This window comes from Peromyscus eremicus, chromosome 4 (assembly GCF_949786415.1).
Source record: "Peromyscus eremicus chromosome 4, PerEre_H2_v1, whole genome shotgun sequence".
Taxonomy (NCBI): domain Eukaryota; kingdom Metazoa; phylum Chordata; class Mammalia; order Rodentia; family Cricetidae; genus Peromyscus; species Peromyscus eremicus.
In genome coordinates, this window is record NC_081419.1 from 23,133,137 (window position 1) to 23,154,400 (window position 21,264).

The following is a 21,264-nucleotide window of genomic DNA, read 5'->3' on the forward strand; positions in this document are numbered from 1 at the left end:
ATTTTAGATTTCTCAATTACATTCACATTTTTTATAGTTCCTATTGAGTCAGTGTAGGATCCTCTATTTTACGTGTTTCTTTTAAAAGTGGTCAGTAAATTATATTGAAGTAACTTCATGTGTTCTGTTACCCTGTCTTGGAAGCTGGGGGACAGTATGTTTTGTCTGGGGAACTTTGTCTAATTTGAGGCAACAAAGGATGTGTCAAAAGGATTTATGTGTCATGGTACAGTGGTTTTCTTTTCCCCTGCATTGTTTCACTATCTCAATAACCTTGTAAGGAAGATGTGTTTTCTGCTCATCAGGTAGATAGTAGCCTGATCCTGAGCAAGATACAGCAAGTTGTGCAGGTCACAATGAAGACACTCAGAATGTACTGTGGAGGGCCTCAAGGAACAGGCTTCAGCAAGGAACAGGAGCCAACCAGCAGTGAGCCAGGCAGTCTCTTCTGCAGTCTCCATTCTGAAAACCGTGGCTCTTTGAATGCCTAATAGCACCTTCATCAAAAGACCTGAGCTCAGGAGTAGGCTGAACAAGGGAATCTAGGCCAGACAATAAAGAGCAGAGCTTAAAGAAATAATTTGCATTGGTGAAGTTTCTCAGTCTACTTCTCACATGGACTTTCAAGACCTCTTTCCCCCCCCCCCGCCCTGTGGTTGTCATATTAACCGTCAAGATTTATAATCTACCCATTTTAAAAATTCCATTTATTGGACAATAAATTATTGCGAGGAACTAATAGTCCATGTTAATCTTTCTTTTGAGACAAGATTCTTCTTATTTAGCGCAGAGTGCTTGAGTTAGTGGTATACACCACTACACCCAGTTTATTTTAACTTTTGAATAAAACCGTTACCCATTATAAGTCAAAAATCCTACAATCAAACTGAACAGTGGGTCAGTGTCTCAAAATCCAAGAGAAATGTGTCCAGAGTTGAAAGAGAGCATGTCTCCAGGGTTTAGAATATTCCAGAGCACAAGGTAAGAGCACAAAGTAAAAACTACATGCAGATGTTTGGAGTTCAGTTCCCTGACACAGAAATCACCACAGAAACAAGCAGAGCTCAAGGAAGTGTCTGTGGGTGTCTAGAACTGGCAGGAGCTCCATGGAAAAAGCTCTCAGAAGAGCCGGATGTCTCGCAGCCTGCAGGGGGAGGATCAGCATTTTGCTTAGTTTCTGTCAGTGGCTAGAAATTTACAACCTGATTAAACAGGGTGGGAGGGACTAAAGTTGACATGCAAATTCCTAACAGGGTGGAGTCTGATCAGTTCTTAGAGTCTGGCTGGCTAGCAACAAGGAAATATCAGGCATCCCCCCCACCCCAGAAGGTACTGGAAGCTGAGGGCCCTGTGAGCATCTGAGCAGGTAAGCAGGGAGGCCATGGCATGGCTCTACACAGAAATGTGCATTCACTTCTCTTATTCTTTTCCAAATGGTAATTCTCTTTGCTGATACAGTGAGGTCCTTTGGAGATTTCTTTCCTTGTTTCTTTTATGGCATGGCTTCCTACACCTCTAAACCCAGGAGAGAGAAGAGATCTAAATAGCAAGAGTGAGATAACACATTGCAATTCATCTACTAAACTTGATTAGTTAGCCCTGCACTTCCTCCAGTTTCAATGGTCCAATAGAGCGAGTCCAAGTGAGGACAGGCATGTTTCAATAAGCTTTCTGATTTGTGGGTCTGTGTTTTGTCCTACGCTGCTGTTAGTCACAGTAACTTTTACAGAAGTGAAAGTGTCTCTTCGGGAGTGGAGTCTCTTCCCCTTTTGTTTTCTACAGCACTTGCCTAAGAATAGAAAGTCAGTTGATGTTTTTCTGTGTTTGGTAGACAGCTTTGGTTTCCAATGTTCACTGCTTTAGGAACTTGGAAACACACTCAAATGCTCAAACAAACTAAAGCAAACTCAAGTCTTCAAAGGCTCAGCTCGGCTGGCCGTACTGTGACATCACATAATTCTCAGTGGCAGTCCCCCAAAAACATGCTTTATGCACCTGTATACAAACTTTTTACTTTTCCGATGGAGGATGACATTTCATGAATGTGTCTATACCAGCTTCTAAACTTTGAACTTGGGGTCCAGTTTCCTCACTTCAGGGTTAGAAGGGCTCTTTGCTGTGTAAAGATTAACTATTGAGTATTGGGTCATTCATTTAACTGGTTAATCTTAGAACAGTAGGAACAGGATTCTTACCTAATAATCAGCTATTAGTAAGTAAGTAAAATCTTTCAACTGTGAAAATTTAGCTACACAAATATAATCATGAAGATACAGTTTTCAAAATTTCAAGGGTATGACTGAGGACAAAATCAATTTCCTTCAAAACACATTGATATTTAAAGCTGTTATGAAAATACCTTATGAATGTGACTTGATGCTAACCACAGCCTCCTGCAAAAAGTTAAATTGAAGTTTATTTTATATAACAATGACCAAAGAGTATTCAGAAGACTTGAATCAGGTACATGACATGTTTGTCTACCTTTGCAAAATTAAACCATGCTAAGTACATGAAATATGAATTTTGACAGTTATGATGAACTAGGATTTAATGTCTTCATTTTCAAACAAATCATGTCAATTTACTTGGAAATGATAAGTCTAAACAAGGCATAAAATGATGTTTTGAAGCACTAATTGTCTTAGCTGGTGGTATGAATGCAGAATTAAGCAGCAATTAGTGTGAACTAATCAAGTGCTCTCTTGGGGCAAAGGCCTTGAATGAACATTTCAGCCTGTTGGAGCTATGCACAGAAGGGTAACCCAGAAGGAATGAGACTCTATTTCATCAAAGACACTCCTGTCCAGCAGCTCCTCCTGCCTTAGGTGTAACAAGCCCAGAAGTGGAAACTGCCTCACTTTTGCCAGAAAGAATTAGATTTTAAAATAAAGACAGATAGGCATGAATCTGCAACCCCAGTACTCAGGAAGGAGAGTCATGAGCTCTAGCTAGGCCGCTGCTGCCTCATGATGCTCTGTCTCCAAGTATGTTTTTAACAGGAAATAAATTCACATTTAGACTCTGCTGGTGTGTAGACTTTATGTGCAATTGAAAAGAGAAACTAGAAAAAAAGGGAATAAACTAAAGTCATTGGTTTTAAGGCTCGAGAAACAGGATGCAAGGAAATAAGAGGCTCCTCTGAGCAGAGAGTTTTCTCTCTTTGAGCAGGGGGGATTTCTCTGTGGGTCAGACTCTATGCCTCCTCAAGAGAAGCACAGTTTGCCTCTTGGACACACTTGATGATAAACACTGCATTGGCCTCAGAGTCCATTTTTTAATCTGTTGTACAGTCTTTGGCCTCTGGGTTAAGGTAAGTAACTCTACCTCCTCAGTATTGTTACAAGGACTAACTAGACGTAGGTGAAAACATATTAACACTTTTCTTGTTTGTTTTTGGATAGCGTCTGGCTATGTACTCAGGGCTGGCCTAGAACTCGTAATCTTTCAGTCTTTTCCCCAGTAAGATTACTGTGATATGGGCCACTATGTCCAACATGATTTGCTTTTATATTGTTCACATGCTTTGTCATGAGGTCAGAAGCATTATTTTACTTTTTCAGAGCTATATTTCTGAGTCATAGTAGAGCTCAATAAACATTTTTTGAATTGGTGGTTGAAGAACTACCATTCTTTTCAGTTAGAAAGTCTCTACATTTGCTCACACAAATTATTACCAGTTGTTTTCTGGCATTATTTTGTTGTACGTTAAAATATATGTAAGTAACCAGGAAGACTGTTACTAGGTTGCTGTTGTTTAAGACAGGGTCTTATGATGTAGTACAAGCTGGCCTGGAACTCAGTATAGCCCAGGATGATGCTGAATTCAAGGCCATCCTCAGCCTCCCTAGTGCTGAGACTGCAGGCATGAGTAAACATCCCCAGTTTCATTTAGTAGTATTGCACCAGCGTTTCACAGATTGAAGGGATGATAGCAAGGTTAAAATGTGGCCACAGAAGATTTCACAGTGTTAACAAATGCTCCCTGTGAGGACAGTGGGGTGCTGCTTGGAATATGACAGTGAATTAATCTCAGAATGGAAATAATCTCTCTCAGAACTCATGTGTCCCCAAAGAAATAGTAAAGTGCCAGCACTCCAGGTAAAATTCCAACATAAGGCAAACTCTTGACTCCGAGTTTCACTAGAAGTGTTTCTGTAATTGGTCTTCCTATGGTCAGAGTGAGAGAGGTCACATTCTCCTGGGAACAGCTAGTACTCATGTCACATAATTCACTGAGCTGTTTGTTTGGCTTCTCCTATTCAGCTGTCATTTTATTCTAGGGGAAAGCCTACATAAGCAACAATGCTTATTAATGAGGTAATCAGCATGAGTAATTAAACATGGTGTGGTGCCAGTAGAATAGACTTTAACTGAGCCTGTAAGAACTCACTGTCACAGGTCTGTAGTAAGCATACACCTTACAGCAAGGACATAAAACACCCCAGGATATTTAGCAACAGCCCACAACAGGCCCCAGAGCTTTGCACAGAGCTCAGTGTATAGCAGGGTTCTGTGACTCTCAACAGAGGACCAGCCTGTATTTGTTCGGAGTCTTCACTGTTTAGCCACAACAATTGCTCAGCTTGGTGACCTTATTTGCTGCTGGAATCACTGCACACTTTCCATGGTTTAATAATCAATACTTCTGTTTCACTGTGAAAATAAAAATGAGTCTCTCGTGACCATGTGCTCTTGAGCCCCAGTATTTCATAGCTTCTCTCTGATTCTTTGCAATTTATGACCCTGTTTCTACCTGAATTAATCAATGTCTATCACAGTTCAAACTCTGGGAAGAATTTGCTGTTATGCTCAGCTAAATACTATGCCCATTGCCTCGACAGAGTTGCAGCAAGTCATTCAGACACAGCAATGCATGGTCAAGTGTTCAGGCAAGGACTAAGTAAATGTGTCAGGTCAAGGGAGAGACGCCATCATCTCTAGACAAGCTTCCTTCTTCAGAAGGTACCCCAGTAGGAACCAATTTAAAATCAAGTTGCAGGCATAACAAGCGTATTCTGTCTTTCTCATCTGCACATGTACCTAAAGAAACTGTGCTTTAGTTAGAGTTCAAAACAAAAGGAAGGATAGAAAATAAAATGCAACTTTAAAACTTCTTCTATGCCAGTTTTGAACAAAACCCATTCTAGATTAGCATGAGGTGAAAAGCAGACATCATACACTCTCTTCATTACAATGGCCTTAGTAGCATCGCTGTCTATACTTGTGGAATTGAATGTGTTCTCTGTAGGACTCTCTTCTGTGCAGGAGAAGCCATTGCCACCCTGTCTGTATTTTTCTTACCAAATGTACCATGAACTCACACTCTTCTCTTTTCTCAATCCTGTAACATATAAAAAATTATCTGTAATTACTAGTATAAGTGATATTGTGTATAAGTAATATTGTGTACGTGTGTGTGCACGTGTGTGTGTGTGCATGTGTGTGCGTGTGTGTATGTGTGTGTGTGCGTGTGTGTGTGGGGGGTTCTACATTAGTACAGGCATATAAGTGCGCCATGGTGCGTGTCTAGGGGTCAAAGGAAAACTTTTGGGAGTTGGTTCTCTCCTTTCACATTGTTCAGTCAAGGGCTTTCTTGTATCTGCCAGACTCACACTCTAGGCTGGTTGTCCCAGGAATTCTGGGGAGTTCTCCTGTTTCTACCTCCCATCTTTCTGCTAGAGTGCTGGGATTACAGATGTATGGCATATCATCCGGATTTTTAACTTTGATTCTGAGAATCAAACTCAGGTTGAAAGACTTATGCAGCAACTACTTTCATCTGTTTTGCCATGTCTTTGGCTCCCTGTTAAATTCTTTAATTCTTCAGAGAACATGGTGTTTTTCATTTAATGCAAATTTACATATCTTTTCTTCACTCAAATCACCGAATAAGCCTATTTTCTGTTCAACAAGTACCCCAAAGCCCCTTTTGGACAGAGAAGTTTCCAAAACTAACATCTGCCCTTGTCTACTTCACTCGATTTCCTACACCCTTAACCCTGCAGAGTATTGTGTGACCAAGCCAAGGTCATCTTCTGCCCTGGACCTTTCAGTTATAACCATCTTCCTTCCAATTGAGATCTTCATCAAGACAAATGCACAGGGCCCCACTGAGGTGGATCATTTAAGCCACAGCTGCATCGCATTATTCTGTCCCCTTAGCTCTTAGAAGTATCCACAATGTTTACTACAGTATTTGCTCTCCTTTTCTTGCACAAAATGTCAACCATGAAAGAATTGACACTTATAGCCGGGCGGTGGTGGCGCATGCCTTTAATTCCAGCACTCGGGAGGCAGAGCCAGGCAGATCTCCGTGAGTTCGAGGCCAGCCTGGGCTACCAAGTGAGTTCCAGGAAAAGGCACAAAGCTACACAGAGAAACCCTGTCTCGAAAAACCAAAAAAAAAAAAAAAAAAAAGAACTGACACTTACAGCCTTCTCCCCTGCCCTCCCACCAGTGTCAGGAGCTACAGGAAGGGAGCAGGGCAAGCACAGGTCTTAAAGGCTTAAGTGGATGATGCTTACAGAACTACCATGTGTAAAACAAGGAAGTCTAAGGCGGGCTAGTAATCTTTCACACCTTGCTTACTCAACTTCAAAAACCTGAAATTTTGGGGAAATATAAATCAATATACCAGCCGATGGATGGAGTTAAAACATGCAGTTAAACTTCTGTTGTCAGGCCAGTGAGATAGCTCAACTGGTAAAAGTGCTAGCTGCACAGCGGGATGTGTCGAACTCACTACCCAGACCCATGGTGCCAAGAGAGAACTCACTTCCAGCAGTTTTCCTCTGATGTCCACACATGCTCAGTGGCATGTAGGTGTCCCCATATGCATTTTAGACATATTATACTAATTAATGAAGTAAATTTTTTAAACACTAATATTAAATCTCTAATGCCCCCTCAGAAAGGTTCAGCCCACTTCCCCAACCACTAAAGAGTTCTAGATGATTATGAAACAGAGTAGAATGTGGTTTCAAGAAACACCACAGAATCCTGCTTGCTCTGGGGTGGCTGCGAAGCAGCAGGGGGTTGAATTAATTGCTCTAGTATCCTATGGAGAGAAAGAGGACATTCAGAGAGAACTTGCCTTTCCATCAATATCATATACATTACATTTGTATATACATTAAAGACACTTGTTAAAGTTTAAGTTATCTATAGCTTTAAAATGTTGTAACATGGAGAATTAGGTGTCTATACTTTTTTAAAAAAAGGAACCTTCATTGTTACAACTTAGTGAAATAGCTAGATAGAATGAGGTGAAACAATAAATTCGTGGTTTGTTTTTTTCAGATAAGAATGGAATGAGGGCTGGAGAGATGGCTCAGTTCACTAAGAGTACTTGTTTCTTACAGAGAACCTGACTTTGGTTTCCAGCACCCAGCCACACAGCTACCAACTTCCTGCAACTCCAGTTCCAAGGATCAGACACCCTCTTCTGGCCTTTGTGGACACTGCACACACAGCACACATAGGACACACACACACACACATATATATATTCATGTAGGCAAACAATCATACACACAAAATAAAAATAAATCCTAAAATTGAAAAGTAACAGAATGAGGAGGTTACGGGAGATGCTTCACTCAGGAAACTATCTGCCATACAAGCCTACTGACCTGATGTCAGATCTCCAGCACCTACAGAAAATCTAGGTGCAGCAACAGGCATTTTTAAACCCATTATGAAGGGAAGGATGGAAACTAACTGGGCCCTGGAGCTCACTGGCAAGCCAGCCTAGACTATTGGTGAGCTCCAGGGTCAGTGAGAGCACCTGTGTCAGGAATGTAAGACTAAGTGCATGAAGACAACACCAACACTGACCTTCAGCCTCTGCATGCATGCACACAGACTTGCGACCCACAAACACACATGCACATACACACAGAAACACATGCATGCACACAGATATCTATATACCACACACACACACACACAACCACAACCACAAAATAAAAGAAATTTAAAAACCAGCAATATTAACAACAAAAACTCTTCTTCAGCCTTAGCAATTTTTGTTTTTTATTTATGTAGACAAGGTATCACTATGTATCCCTGTAACAACAAAAACTCTTCTTCAGCCTTAGCAATTTTTGTTTTTTATTTATGTAGACAAGGTATCACTATGTATCCCTGGCTGGGCTGGAAAGCTCTATGTGATCCAGGCTGACCTCAAACTCATAGAGGTTTGCCTCTGCCTCCCTATTGTGCCACCACACCTAGCTTAGTATTTTCAAACATTTCTAAGTTACTACTATTTTCATTTTATATAGGACAAAATCTTTGGATTAGGTTTAAAGTGAGTAATTACATTGTTCTTTCCAATGTGTGGGTTACAGGAATGGAACTTGGGTTTCCAGGCTTGACAGCAAAGGCCTTTACTCTTGGTGCCCTATCTCCAGCCACTTCTGTTGGTTTGATTTGGGGAAGGGGGGTTGGCTTCAGTATGTAGCCCGTCCTGGTGTGACGCACTCACTGTGTAGTCCAAGCTTGTGTCTGTCTCTCAGTAATTCTCCTACTTCAGCCTTCCAGTTCCAGGATATCAGGTATGTACCACTGCTCCTGACTATAATTCTGTTGTTTCTGGAGTTGCAAAAATGGGAATCTGAGTTTAAAACCATGGTACACTCTGTAAAGGGGTAATACTCTGTAGAGAAATGATGGTGGCTATATCGTTTCATCATTTTACTTCCTTCTTAGATAACAGTTTGTGATGGAGCCCTTACCTCTTGAGCTACCAGTTGATGCAGTGCGGCGCATCGCGGCGGAACTCAAATGCCACCCAACAGATGAGAGGGTTGCACTCCGCTTGGATGAGGAAGATAAACTGAGGCATTTTAGGGACTGTTTTTATATCCCCCAAATGCGGGATCTGCCTCCAAGTAAGACTACTGGGAAGGGTTTTATAATTCAATTTAGTAATTAATTTATCTCTGCCTAAGCATGTGATTGTCATAAAATCTTCAAAACCATTGTTCCATTTCATAATAGAGCTGTTACAATTGTTTCTGAGAAAACAGCGGGCCCCTGGCACTACCCTACCAACCCATCCTCCTACCTGAGCCTCATATTCTTTATGTTTCTTATCCTTCCTGAATATAATGCTCACAGGGTGCTTATGCTGTCAACTACTTTTCTGAACAATACAGCAGCTGATTGAAAGTATAGGCAGAGGTGCTTGCTTGTTCTCAGCACTTAAAGCACAAAGCAATTCTTTTCAAAGCGATATTAGGACATGTCTTATTTTGTGGCATCTCATTGATGATAGCATGATGCTTGTCTGAGAGCTAATGCATTTGTGACTGGAAGTATTAGAAGGCATAATATATGAACAGCTTTCTTTGCATGCTAAAAGGAAAGGCAACATGTGTCAGAGCTTCAGGAAACCCACACTGCATTTGTAATGTGACAAAGTGACCTCAATATTTCTGTTTTGGGGGAGAAAACCCTGTCTTTAAACATATGTATCCCAGGCACAAAACATATGAAGCATCTTGTTTCAAGCTCTGTTGCTTTACATCAGTGAAAAGGCTACAAGGTTGACTGGAATGGATTGCAAAGTCAGCCTCACGTGATGTATGTAATCCAACTTCTTTTAATTTTCCTTCAAATTTAATAAAGTGGTTACAATTTTGAATACTCACAACCCAAGACCTTCCACTAACATTATTCATGATAGGTTTGGGTCACATATTCTCATTTGGCTTACACTCTCTGAACACCCTTGTGAAATGTGACACCTAGAGGATCGATCCATGTGTGACTGCCATGTCTAGCATCAGACATAATTTTGGAAAGATGAAAGTGGAATGCAAACCAGGTGTCAGAAGATGAATATGCTTGCCTCAGAATTGTACACTTAAAAATAGATGAGATGTAAAATTTTCTCGTGGGGATTTTAGCATATTGTTTTGTTAAGTGTTACAAGTAGAAGTTTCTGGGGCTCGAGAGATGGCTCAAAGATTAAGCGCACATGTTGTCCTTCCGGAAGATCAGAGTTCAATTCCCAATACCCATATCAGGTGATTCACAACTGCCTATAATTCCAGCTCCAGGGGGATTCAATACCTCTGCCTCTGTAGGCACACAAATTAATGTTCACAGACCCACACAGAGACAGACAAACATATAATTTTTTTAAAATAATTTAATTTTTAAAAAGAGAAGTTTCTTTTAAAAACAGCATTGCATATATGATCATTTAGGAGCTGATGCCATTGTCCCAACCCTAAGAATAGTATCTGCTTTGAGTTTTTGCCAAACAGACTTACTTGGGCAATTCATGGCTGATTCTTACAGAAAATAGAGGGATGATAAATTGATTCAATAAATAATTTAAATTTGTTTTAATAAATCGATGGCAAAAAAATAGCTCATCAAGACAAAGTAAGGTTTCTTCACAAGCAGCCTGAGGGTGAACAGGGACTGTATTAGAATTCTGTTTCTTGGTTCTGGCTCAGGATTATTGAATCACAGGCTTAGTTTGAGGCCACTGTCACCTACTCTAAATGAAACCGGGTGGTATACCGGAGGTGGATCAACTGATCTCCATTCTTATATTCTCATTCTGTGTGTGTCTCTCTCTAAGGATTCACCCATTCAACCAACATTTCTTCACCATTATCTGGTATGACTCACTTTTCTCAGAATAACTGAGTGAAGTAAGTAGTGGTTGATAGTGTGCTTGAATGTGTATCTAATGTGAGGAGATGGATATTAAGGAAAATCACGAAGAACACAATGTATGCTCTACTCTGAGGTATTGCCCTGGTAGAACAGTGATGATGGGTGTTCTTTTGCTCAAGATCATATGGGATGGAAACTTTGATATGGTGACATCTGTGTAGGAGATGACAAGGGAGTGAGAAGGTGAGCCCCGTATAGATACAGGAGAAGTAAGCTGAAGAAGAGCTCAGGTTTATACTATTAAAACACAACAGAATCCAACTCAGGAGCAATGACGGTGGCTTCTCTTTTGTGTTTACTTTTTACAGGATATAGATGCATCAAAAAAATCAATATTTTAAGAGTATAGAACAATGGCATAGCAGGTCAGTCTGGGAGACTAGCATAAAAGCCAAAGCAAAGAGCTTTAAATGCTGAGTGACAAGAAACAAAGGCAGGCCAATCAACAAGACTGGAAAAGGAAAATCAACAGGACTCTCAGTGGTAGAATTCTATTTTATTTATTTATTTTTTTCTGTACTACAAGATCTTGCTCATTGCCCAGTCTGGCTACAAACTGATGGTTGTCCTCCAGCCTTCCAAGTGGTGGGATTACAGGTGTGTGCCACCATTCTCAACTCTAATAGTATGTGCCTTAGAATATTCAGAAAGCACTATGTTCATTGACCTGATAATTTCTGGGTTGACTGTTTAATTTTTGCATTAATACCCCGTCTGAGCTGTAGTTGGCAAAGAGTTTCCCATCTTTTCTCAACTCCTTGCTTGTGTGCTTGCCTTGAAGTATTTTGCTTATGTTCTCCTCTAAACAGTTTCAAAGTTCCGGGTCTTACGTCAAGTTCTTTGATCCATTTTGAGTAGATTACTATGCAGGTTGGGAGATAAGACTTCAGATCTAAAAATCTACAAATGCAGAAGTATATGCAGAAATCCTACTTTGTCCAGACCCATTTGATAAAGTCTGTTTTTCCTTACCAATTTTTTTTTTGTTTTGTGTTATTTGAGGATTTTGTATATGAGTCCACTATCCATTTCCACCTCTCTCCTCATTTCAGTTCTTCTTGTATCCCCAACCCCTTCTCAAATCATTACCTATATATGTTTTATAAATATACATGTGTATGAATGTATATATGAGCTATATATGTAATATATGTACATAATATATATATATATATCAAATACATCCACAGATATGGCACCCTTATAAAAATTTGTTGGTACATTTTTGGGAGGCCTTCTATTCTGTTGTTCTGCATGTCTTTTAAGTGCCAGTACCATGATGGTTTTGTTATTGTGTCTCTGTAACACAATTTGGGATCCGGTTCTGAAGTACCTCCAGCATTGCTCTTTATAATATAGAGTTGCTTTTGCTGCTTGGTTTTTTTTGTGTTTCCATATGGTATTCATGGTATTTTCCATGTCTGTAAAGAATGACAACACTTACATTTACTCAGTAGATTGCTTTTGGTAAATGGTTATTTTCATAATCTATATTATAAAAATGACTACTATATATACTGTATAAATATATATATATATGTAATTCTGCCAATCCATTAATGTAAGATATTTTTCTATCTTCTGTGAGTTTTTATTATAGAAGTCTTTCATTTCATTGGTTATATTTATACCTAGGCGTGTGTGTGTGTGTGTGTGTGTGTGTGTGTGTGTGTGTGTGTAGCTATTGTGCATATTTTTGAGCCTGATTTATTTCTCAGGAAGTTCATTATTAGTCTAGAGAAAAGTTACTGATTTTTCTCTTCTGCATTCTTGTTGAAAAATGTTGCTGGGCGGTGGTGGCACATGCCTTTAATCCCAGCACTAGGGAGGCAGAGACAGGCAGATCTTTCTGAGTTTGAGGCCAGCCTGGTCTACAGAGCAAGATCCAGGAAAGGCGCAAAACTACACAGAAAGAAACCCTGTCTCCAAAAACCAAAAAGAAAAGAAAAAGTGTATAAGTTCTAAGAGTTAAGAGTTTTCTTTTACATATGGGAACATTTGCAAGTGAGAATAATTAGAATCTCTTTCTTTATTATACTCTTTTTATTTCTCTCTCTTGATTTATCACTCTAAGACTTTGAGGCAGGTGGATCTCTATGAGTTCAAGGCCAGCCTGGTCTATAAACCAAGTTCCAGGACAGACTCCAAGGCTAAACAGAGAAACCCTGTCTCAAAACAACAAGAACAACAAAATAATAGTTCTGGGCTAATGAACTTCTCAAAAGAAGAAATACAAATGACCAGATACTTGAAAAGTGTTCAACATTCTTAGCCATTATGAAATTGAAACTGAAAAATTTCTTTAGATTCCCTCTCACTCCAGTTGGAATGGCTAATATCAAAGCAAAAACAAAAAACAGAAGAAAGAGGAAAAGAAGAGGAAAAAAGTCAAATAACAACAAATACTGTCAAGATGCAGGGAAAGAGGAACTCCCCTTGCCCACTGGTGGGAATGTAAGCAGACACAGCAACTGTGGAAAGGAGTGTTACAGCAGGCTTTCTTTTAGACCACCAACCAACTCTCAAATCATGACACAGATACCTGGTAGTCATAATGAATGCTCAGCCTTAGCTTAGGCTCGTTTCTTGCTAGCTCTTATAACTTAACCTGTTTCTCTTTATCTACATTTTGCCTTGGGGCTTTTACCTTTCTTTCCTTCTGTATATTTTACTTCTACTGCTTTTCCATGGCTGGCTGATGGCTGCCTGGCTTCTGGCCCCAGGCATGTCCTTCTCTTTTTCCTTCATTCCCTCCTACCTCTTCTCTCTTATTTTTCTAGAGCCTACATTTCTCCTCCTATTTATTCCCTCTGCCAGCCAGTCCCACCTGTCCTTCTCTTGCCTAGCTATTGGCCATTCAGCTTTATATTAGACCAATCAGGTGCCTTAAGCAGGCGAAGTGAAACAAATAGAACACATCTTTACATAATTAAACAATGCAGGACAAACAAATGTAATAATCCTTATATTGTTAACAAAGGCAGTAGAAACAAATGTAACATACTTTCACATAATTAAAGAAATATTCCTCAGCACAAACAAATGTAACCCATGTTTACACAGTTAAAATAGTATTCTACAACTGTAGCAGGGTCCTTGCTGTTGTTCCCTTTGGGGGCGGGAGCCAAGTAGGTGCAGAGTCAAACCAGACAGACTCCGGGAGAATGTTGAAACAACACTCTCAGTTTATTTAGGAAGAGGCAAGCCTTATATACCCTCCACCCCACCCTGAGGGGAGGTCTGATGAATATGCATCAACTGGTGTGACATGGCTGCCTCTCATTGGTCCAGGTCATCTCCAGATCATGTTTCAGCTGCTGTTGCTAAGACCCTTAGGTAGACCCAGTCTGGCTCTCAGAAAGTATCTTTTTTACTTGTTTGGGCCGTCTGGCCCTCAAGCCCGTTAGGGATGAGTCATCCCACATACAACAGTGTAGAGGGTGTTCAAAATCAAAGCCAGAACTACCATACTACTACACTCTGCCACTTTCTTACATATTGGAAGGACTCTAAGTTGGTATGCCACAGAGATGCTTGCATATTCATGTGTTTTTGTTTGTTTATTTGCTCTGCTATTCAGAATGTCCAGGAAATCAAATGAGCATTTCATGTCTAGCAACAAAGAAACAGATAGAGAAATGTGCTACATATAATGTGATGCTATACAACCATAAAGAAATATGAAAAAGTTACATGTCCAGGAAATAGATCAACTCATTGTGCTAAGTAAAATAATTAAATATGTGAGCACAAATACCACATGCTTTCTCATCTATGGACATTCAGAATTGCATGTGGGGGTTCGTAGAACTAGGAAAGAGAAAAGGAGCTCTTAGGGGCAGGGAATCAGTTGATGGAATACATGGAATCAGAAAGCAGAAGGAGGACTATGTGTGGGAAGGAAGAGAGCCAGTCAGAGGGAAGCAGAAGGCAAGGGGGAGAGCAAAGGAGAAATAAGTGGGAACAAAGGACCCTGGCATCTGTGTGTGAAAATGTCATAACAAAATCGATTACTTCATATGCTAAAACAAAACTTAATTTTTAAAAATTCTTCAAGGGAAAACTACAACCTATAGTTTTCTAATTTTTCTTCATTGAATACAAGAATATTAGTCTAGGTTCCCAGTAGAATTTTTTGAAGTGAATAAGCCTTAAAAACATTTTCTGGAATACTATTATGGATAGGATGAAAATATTCTTACTGAGCTAGTGGTATTCTTAATGCTTCACATTGTTCTGCAGGTTATAGCCAAAAATAGAAGGAAGTGAGGGAGGGAGGGAGGAAAGATAGGAGGAAGGGAGGGAAAGAAAAGAGAAAACGTGAGTAATACATAGTGGTTGTGAGTAAAGAGGAGATAAGACCAAAGAAGTAAAAGTAATGGAGGCGAGGAAAGTGGCTGAGTTTCAAGACAGACTTGAAATGCTTATTAAACAGTAGATTTAATGTTAGCGGACACTGTACCAGCTTTATGGTATAGGTTAAATAGCAGTGACATGATTCATGTAATTAGCTTGTTTTAGGGAACTACTCATCTCAAAATACGTCTTTTGCTGCTTTAGTATGTGTGGCCTTCGTTTAGAGTTCAGGAAGGTAACAGAGAAGTTTCACAGTAGAAAGAAGCATGTGGTGACAAAGAGAAAACAGAGCAAGGTGTGTCCTCTTCTGTGAAAAAGACTTTAGGTTCACCTAACATGTCCACACCTAACTGGAAAAACAGGAGTGTAGATGGAATCCTAGAGTCTTTATTAATAAAACAAACCCAGAGCCAAGTATTGGGGTGAACACTGGAAGATCAGAGAGACAGAACAAGCCACAGCTAACCTCACCTGGCCAACTTCTCTGCTGGTCTTGTTTCCTCAGACTGGAAGCTTCTGTGTCCTCATCCCAATGGCTCTCAGCTGAACTGCTGCTCAAAATTCTAAAAGTTTAACCAGGCCAAATGCTTAACCAGTCAAATGCTTCTAGTTTCTGGTCCTCACACCTTATATACCTTTCTGCTTTCTACTATCACTCCCTGTGATTAAAGGCTCGCTTTCTGGGATTAAAGGCATGAGTCACCATGCTTGGATGTATCCTTGAACACATGGATTTCTGCCTCTGGAATGCTAGGATTAAAGGCGTGTGCTACCACTGCCTAACTTCTATGTTTAATATTGTGGCTGTTCTGTCTCTGACCCCAGATAAGTTTATTAGGGTGCACAATATTTTGGGGAACACAATACCACACAGGAGTGCTGATAAAGTATCTTTTTTATTTTAAAAAAGATTTATTTAAATGTATATGTGAGGCTGCATGAGTTTATCCACATTACATACATACAAGTGCCCTTGTGGGCTACAGGGCATCAAATCTCATGGAACTGGAGTTCCAGTCTGTTGTGAACTGCCTAATATAGGTGCTGTGAACCTGGGTTCTCTACAAAAGCAGTAAAAAATTCTCAACTGCCAAGCCATCTCCCCAGTCTCACATTCATTCTTAATAGTTACATGCCAAGCTAACAATTCTAATACCATAAAGGAAAATGAGAGAGGAATCAGGGAACAGCTAACAGCTGGGTTAACAGTGAAATTATAAATTTGAGAGTCATCAACATTTAAGTAACATTTGAAAATATAGGCTTGAACATTAAAAACCCTACATCCCACTGGAACAAAATTTCTGGAAGCAAAACAGTAAGCATGAGCCCGTAAAACAAACTATTAACAGAGTTAGAAAAAGTGAATCAGGGAACACATAATGTGTGTAGAAAGGCATTCAATAAAATGAGAGTTTTTACCACCTTCTGCAGTCACAGAAGCTAAATCCAGCAGTTAAGAAAGTGTTATTTAATAGGCTTAATTTTAATCAAGTCATTGGAATGATAGTGGGGATGGATTTTTGCAAATGTAATTGAAAGATTAGAAACTGGAATTTGCAGCCATTTTCCAAGAAACTTTCCCTTGAAAAGAAGAAAACCAAAGATCACAGGGAGAGAAAGGAAGCCCTAGAGGTCTTTGATCATGGCTGTACTTTAAGAAAAAGAAGCTGAGAAGAGTATGAGACAGAAAGATAAGTTTTCCAGCTAAAAGGAACTTATATTAGCTCTGTTGTCTGTCCTCACATATTCAGCTCATGGAACCCACAAACCTAAAATGATATAGACTGTTAAAGACAGTCCCTGTCAATTCTCAAGAGATGTGCATGGTGGGCAAGATCTGCAACTGGGATGGATATTTCTTGAAGAACTTTCATGTCCCCATATCAACATTACATCATCCTGGCAATACAGCTCATGCCTTACTCTTCAGTGTCACAGAGGGTTGGAAATAAAATGTGTTTATTAAGCATCCAGGGTTTCACCCAAGTGTGGGGGCAAGGTCTACTTTCCCTTTCAGTGGTTGCCTTAGTTGCATTTCTATTACTGCACTAAAGCACCATGACCAAGGCATCTTATAAAACAAATCATTTATTTTGTCTTATGGTTTCTGAGGGTTAGAGTCCATGATGGAGGAACAAAGGAACAGCTGAGAGCTCACATCTTGATGCACTACCACAGACAGAGAGAAACAGTGGGAGTCATATGAGTCTTTTTAAACCTCAAAGCTCCTATCTAAGTGACACACCTCCTCCAACAACGCCACACTTCCTAATTCTTTCCAAACATTTCCACCAATTTGAGACCAAGTGTTCAAATGTATGAGCGTATGAGGGTTGTTTTCATTCACACAATCACAGTTGTGTATATTTGTCCCTAAAGGGAACTTATCTTCAAGAGTATAGGGAAATCCTTCTTAAGTCCTCAAAATGCATCCTTTCTTTGGGAGTCTTCCACCCTATAATTTCCAGATTACATAGAAGACTAACAAACTAAAAAATTACTTAAGAATATATCAGTTGTGAGGGTAAGTCTGGAAGTGAACCATATTTTTCTCAATCTTCCTCTTAGAAGATAAAGTCCCAAGGGCTTTGGATGGGCATAGCCTTGCATCCTCATAAAAACAAAAATAAAAACTAAAATGGTCCTCTCTTAGTGGCCATGAATTGCCTATAGCTATTTATCTATTGGTGAATCCAAGTGAGATTTATCCCATTCACACTGACATCTCAAGTGGTGGGTGTCATTTTTCAGGTATTATTTTGGTGTCCATATTTTTAAGATTCATGGCTGCACCTCTCTCTCATACACAGAAGACACTATTGTCCAGTAGATGCCTGGTCCTCTATCTCTTAGGTTATACAATCCCAAGTAGGCAGTTCTGAACACATATACATTCAAGCAACACTAAAGGGACTCAACAGGTTGTATTTATAAATTAATATAGACATATGTAACAGTAATAATTAAAGAATAAGAGGTCATAAAAAAAGAAAGGGAAAACTAGTGTTCCTACAGGATAATATCAAGAAATCTAATAGTATTAAACTGGACTTAATGAGATGTTGTGGTGTGTGATGTTAGTATTAAGCCACTCAGCAATACACAAAGATATGAACTCATTCCATTCTGAATGGCAAACTAGACATAGGTACAACTTTTATTCAGTAAAATATATAAACCAGATTAATGGGTCTTTACAATGTGAGTAAATCTGTTGTCAGACACATGGGTACCATTTTACAAATTAATGCCAGATCTTTGTGCATACATGAGTTCAGAGGCTCATGTGTGACTGACTCTGTATGATCTTCTGAAACTGCCTGCTACTGAGAGAGGGTTATTTTTTGTCTTAATTTTTGTTTGGGTGAGGATTTTGCTGTAGGTTGCACACTAGCCAGCTTCAAAGGGCCAGAGTTCATGTACCTCTGCTAGAAAACTGAGAGTTTAGTTTATGTTCCACTACTGACAAGAGGGGCGAGGGCCCTGGGAACAAGTTGTGCAAGTGTCCACCTTGCTTTCCTCCATGTGGCCAAGAGCCCTGAATCAACTGAATCAACACGTTGCTACTGGAAAATCAGATGGAGGGCACAAGCAGAAAACAAAGCAATAATTGCAATATCTCGTTTATTCTTCACAATCTTCAGAGGAACGCTGCTCTGACAAGTAAAGGAGAAGTAGGATTCTCCTAGAATTCAGACAGACCTCCAAGTTTGGGGTTTCTGGTTCTGTGAATTCCTTAAGAATAGGAAGAAACCCTGAAGCTCCTTTACAGTTTGGTTGTATTTCCAGTTCTGCCTTTTTAGCCTAATCTACAGGCGGCCCTTAAACATGAAGCTATATCCCAACCAGCTTATCACAAGCTGAAAATGCATTTGAAAGTTAAAAACTATGAGTGGAATTTAAGTCTGTTAAGTTGAACCAACTCATGCCTCTGCTGTCAGTTCTCCAGAAGCCTCAGACAGCCACTAGACACACCACAATAGACTCCAGTGTCATCCTGGAAGTGCTTCACCATGTCAAGTTGTGTCTGACTGCTACCTAAGTGCAAAATACAGGCAAGAGTTTCCACAGTTCAAAGTAAAGTAAATACCCATTGTACCAGTACTGAATAATAATAAAAAAAAAAAACTTTATTTTAAAACATTTTTAAGGCAGAATATGTTAGTACCCTCATCTTTCATTTTAATGGCCAGGAACAGAATTGCTCCTTAGGAAGTTTGACAGGCAGAATTATATGTATTAGATAATGGAAGAAAAGGAAGCCTTCCCTCAACTATTGCTTTGCTTCTGAGGCATCTTTGTCTTCAACTAAAGTTTTGACCTGATTTCTCAGAGGACCGTGATCTCAGATTTATGGACATGAGCCTAAGTCCCAGCTAAGTGCTATTGCAGAGTGCCGAGATGCAGCTCGATATTGCCAATAGTAATAACAAGCCAGTTACATTACTATCACAATTATTAAGATTGGAACAATTTTACAATTAGGCAGTGTGTACCCAGCGAATTCAGATTATAGGCTTGGCTCTTTCTGGTATTAAGGGGCTCCAAATAATCAAAACATGAAGGAAACAAGCACATCTGGGCCCTCTGTGTTTTCACCTAGTGATTGTAACACAACCAGCAACCATTTTGTGTCCATTAACCTGCAAAAACATTGTGCTTCTTTGAAGGACAGAGTATCTTTCATTTATTTCCTTTCCCTTTCCCGTCTTTGCACTCTGCCCATTTCCCTCTCCCTGCCCTTTAACGTGAAAAGAAACTCTCAATTGAGATGAAATTGAAAATAAAAACAAAAGCAATTCATTTCTGCTTTCTTAAATAAATAGTTATGATGTCCCAGTGATAAGACAAAACTCTGGATCAGGATTTCAATCAGACGGGGCCACACCACCAGTCCTGGAGAGGAGAGTTGGGGAGGAGCATGGGGTAGAAGTAGGGAGAGCCCTATGTCTAAGGTTTATTGTACAGTTGTCAGAGAGGTAGCAGAAAAGTTATCAACAAGTTCAATAGAAAAGCTCTTGTCACCATAGTCATTCCAGGCGCCAGCAGATGGACACAGGAGCTGGACACAGTCATCTAAGCTGTTAGTGTCAAGGTTTTGTATGCTGGAGTCTTCCATGCCTGAGCCAATTACTAAGCAGAGTAAAAAGGCTGTTTTGTAATACTCTGAGTGGGCAGTGTCTCCAGTTACACTTTGTGTGGTGGTCTTGCTGTCCCTTCCCTCGCCCTCTGGTATCCAGAAACACCTGGGAGGCAAGGAAGAGGGATCAGGTGGCCTTCTAAAGGCCTCATCTGTGCAGCAGCCACAGACAGCACAAGGGCTGTTCCAGAGGAGGATGGAACTGAGGCTCATGGAATACTTGCAAAACTAGGCCAAAATCAAACACCTCAATGCAGAGCCCTGTTTCTACTCCCCCTCCCTAAGCCTCTGAGGATACTTCCCAGCACTGATAGTGGGCACTCAGAGAACCTCGTGTCAACAGGAGACCAAGAGACTGTGGAGAGAAAGATGTGTTTGAAAGGAGAAGATCCTTATTAGCAACTTGAAGGCACTGGGCAGAACTGAAGGCAATGATCTAAAATCCATCTGCATATGCATACTGCAGTCTTGATGTTCACTCTATAGGAAAGAGAAACAAAGAAAAAGGCTTAGGATTATCATGGTGGCCCATCACCCAGCCTGTCTGGCCTTATAGTCTGATTGATCATAACCTTGGAACATTATGTCAAAGTCAACCATGCAAGGCTTTGTTAGCACAGGAAGGTCACTGTAGTTTAGGAGGTAGATTCTCATATTCACCAATGAGTTTTATTATTCTTGGCATGGAAGGTAACCTGAGAGGAGAAAGATTGGATAGCTCCACCAGGAAAAGAAGCAAGAGGGAGTCAGATACAACATGGAGTTGGCCACAACAGTAACATGGCCCTGCTTCAAACTTCCAGTGGCTGGACAGCCATCATTCCATTTTTATTAAAGTGGGGCTGAACATACAGCATATACAATGGTGCATTGAAAATTGAAATTTTAGCTTAGAGCCTGGCAGATTGGTACATAGCTTTAAAATCCTAGCACTGGGGAAGCAGAGGCAGACTCTGTGAGTTCAAGGTCACCATGGTCTACATAGGGAATTCCAGGACAGCCAGAGCTACATAGTAATACCCTGTCTCAAAAAAAAAAAAAAAGGAAGGAAGGAAGGAAGCAAG

At 40.1% G+C, this 21,264-nt stretch overlaps 1 protein-coding gene and 1 long non-coding RNA gene across 2 annotated transcripts in view; one reads left to right on the top strand and one right to left on the bottom strand.

Moving 5' to 3' along the window:
• Window positions 1-21,264, bottom strand: part of LOC131909120 (uncharacterized) — a 250,806-nt gene that overhangs the window by 41,525 nt on the left and 188,017 nt on the right. The window lies entirely within an intron of this gene.
• Window positions 1,282-21,264, top strand: part of Kynu (kynureninase) — a 134,712-nt gene continuing 114,729 nt past the window's right edge. Inside the window, exons 1-2 of the mRNA XM_059260433.1 lie at window positions 1,282-1,366; window positions 8,716-8,897. Coding sequence (XP_059116416.1) covers window positions 8,729-8,897 — 169 coding nt within the window. The 5' untranslated portion in view covers window positions 1,282-1,366; window positions 8,716-8,728. The remainder of the gene's footprint in view (window positions 1,367-8,715; window positions 8,898-21,264) is intronic.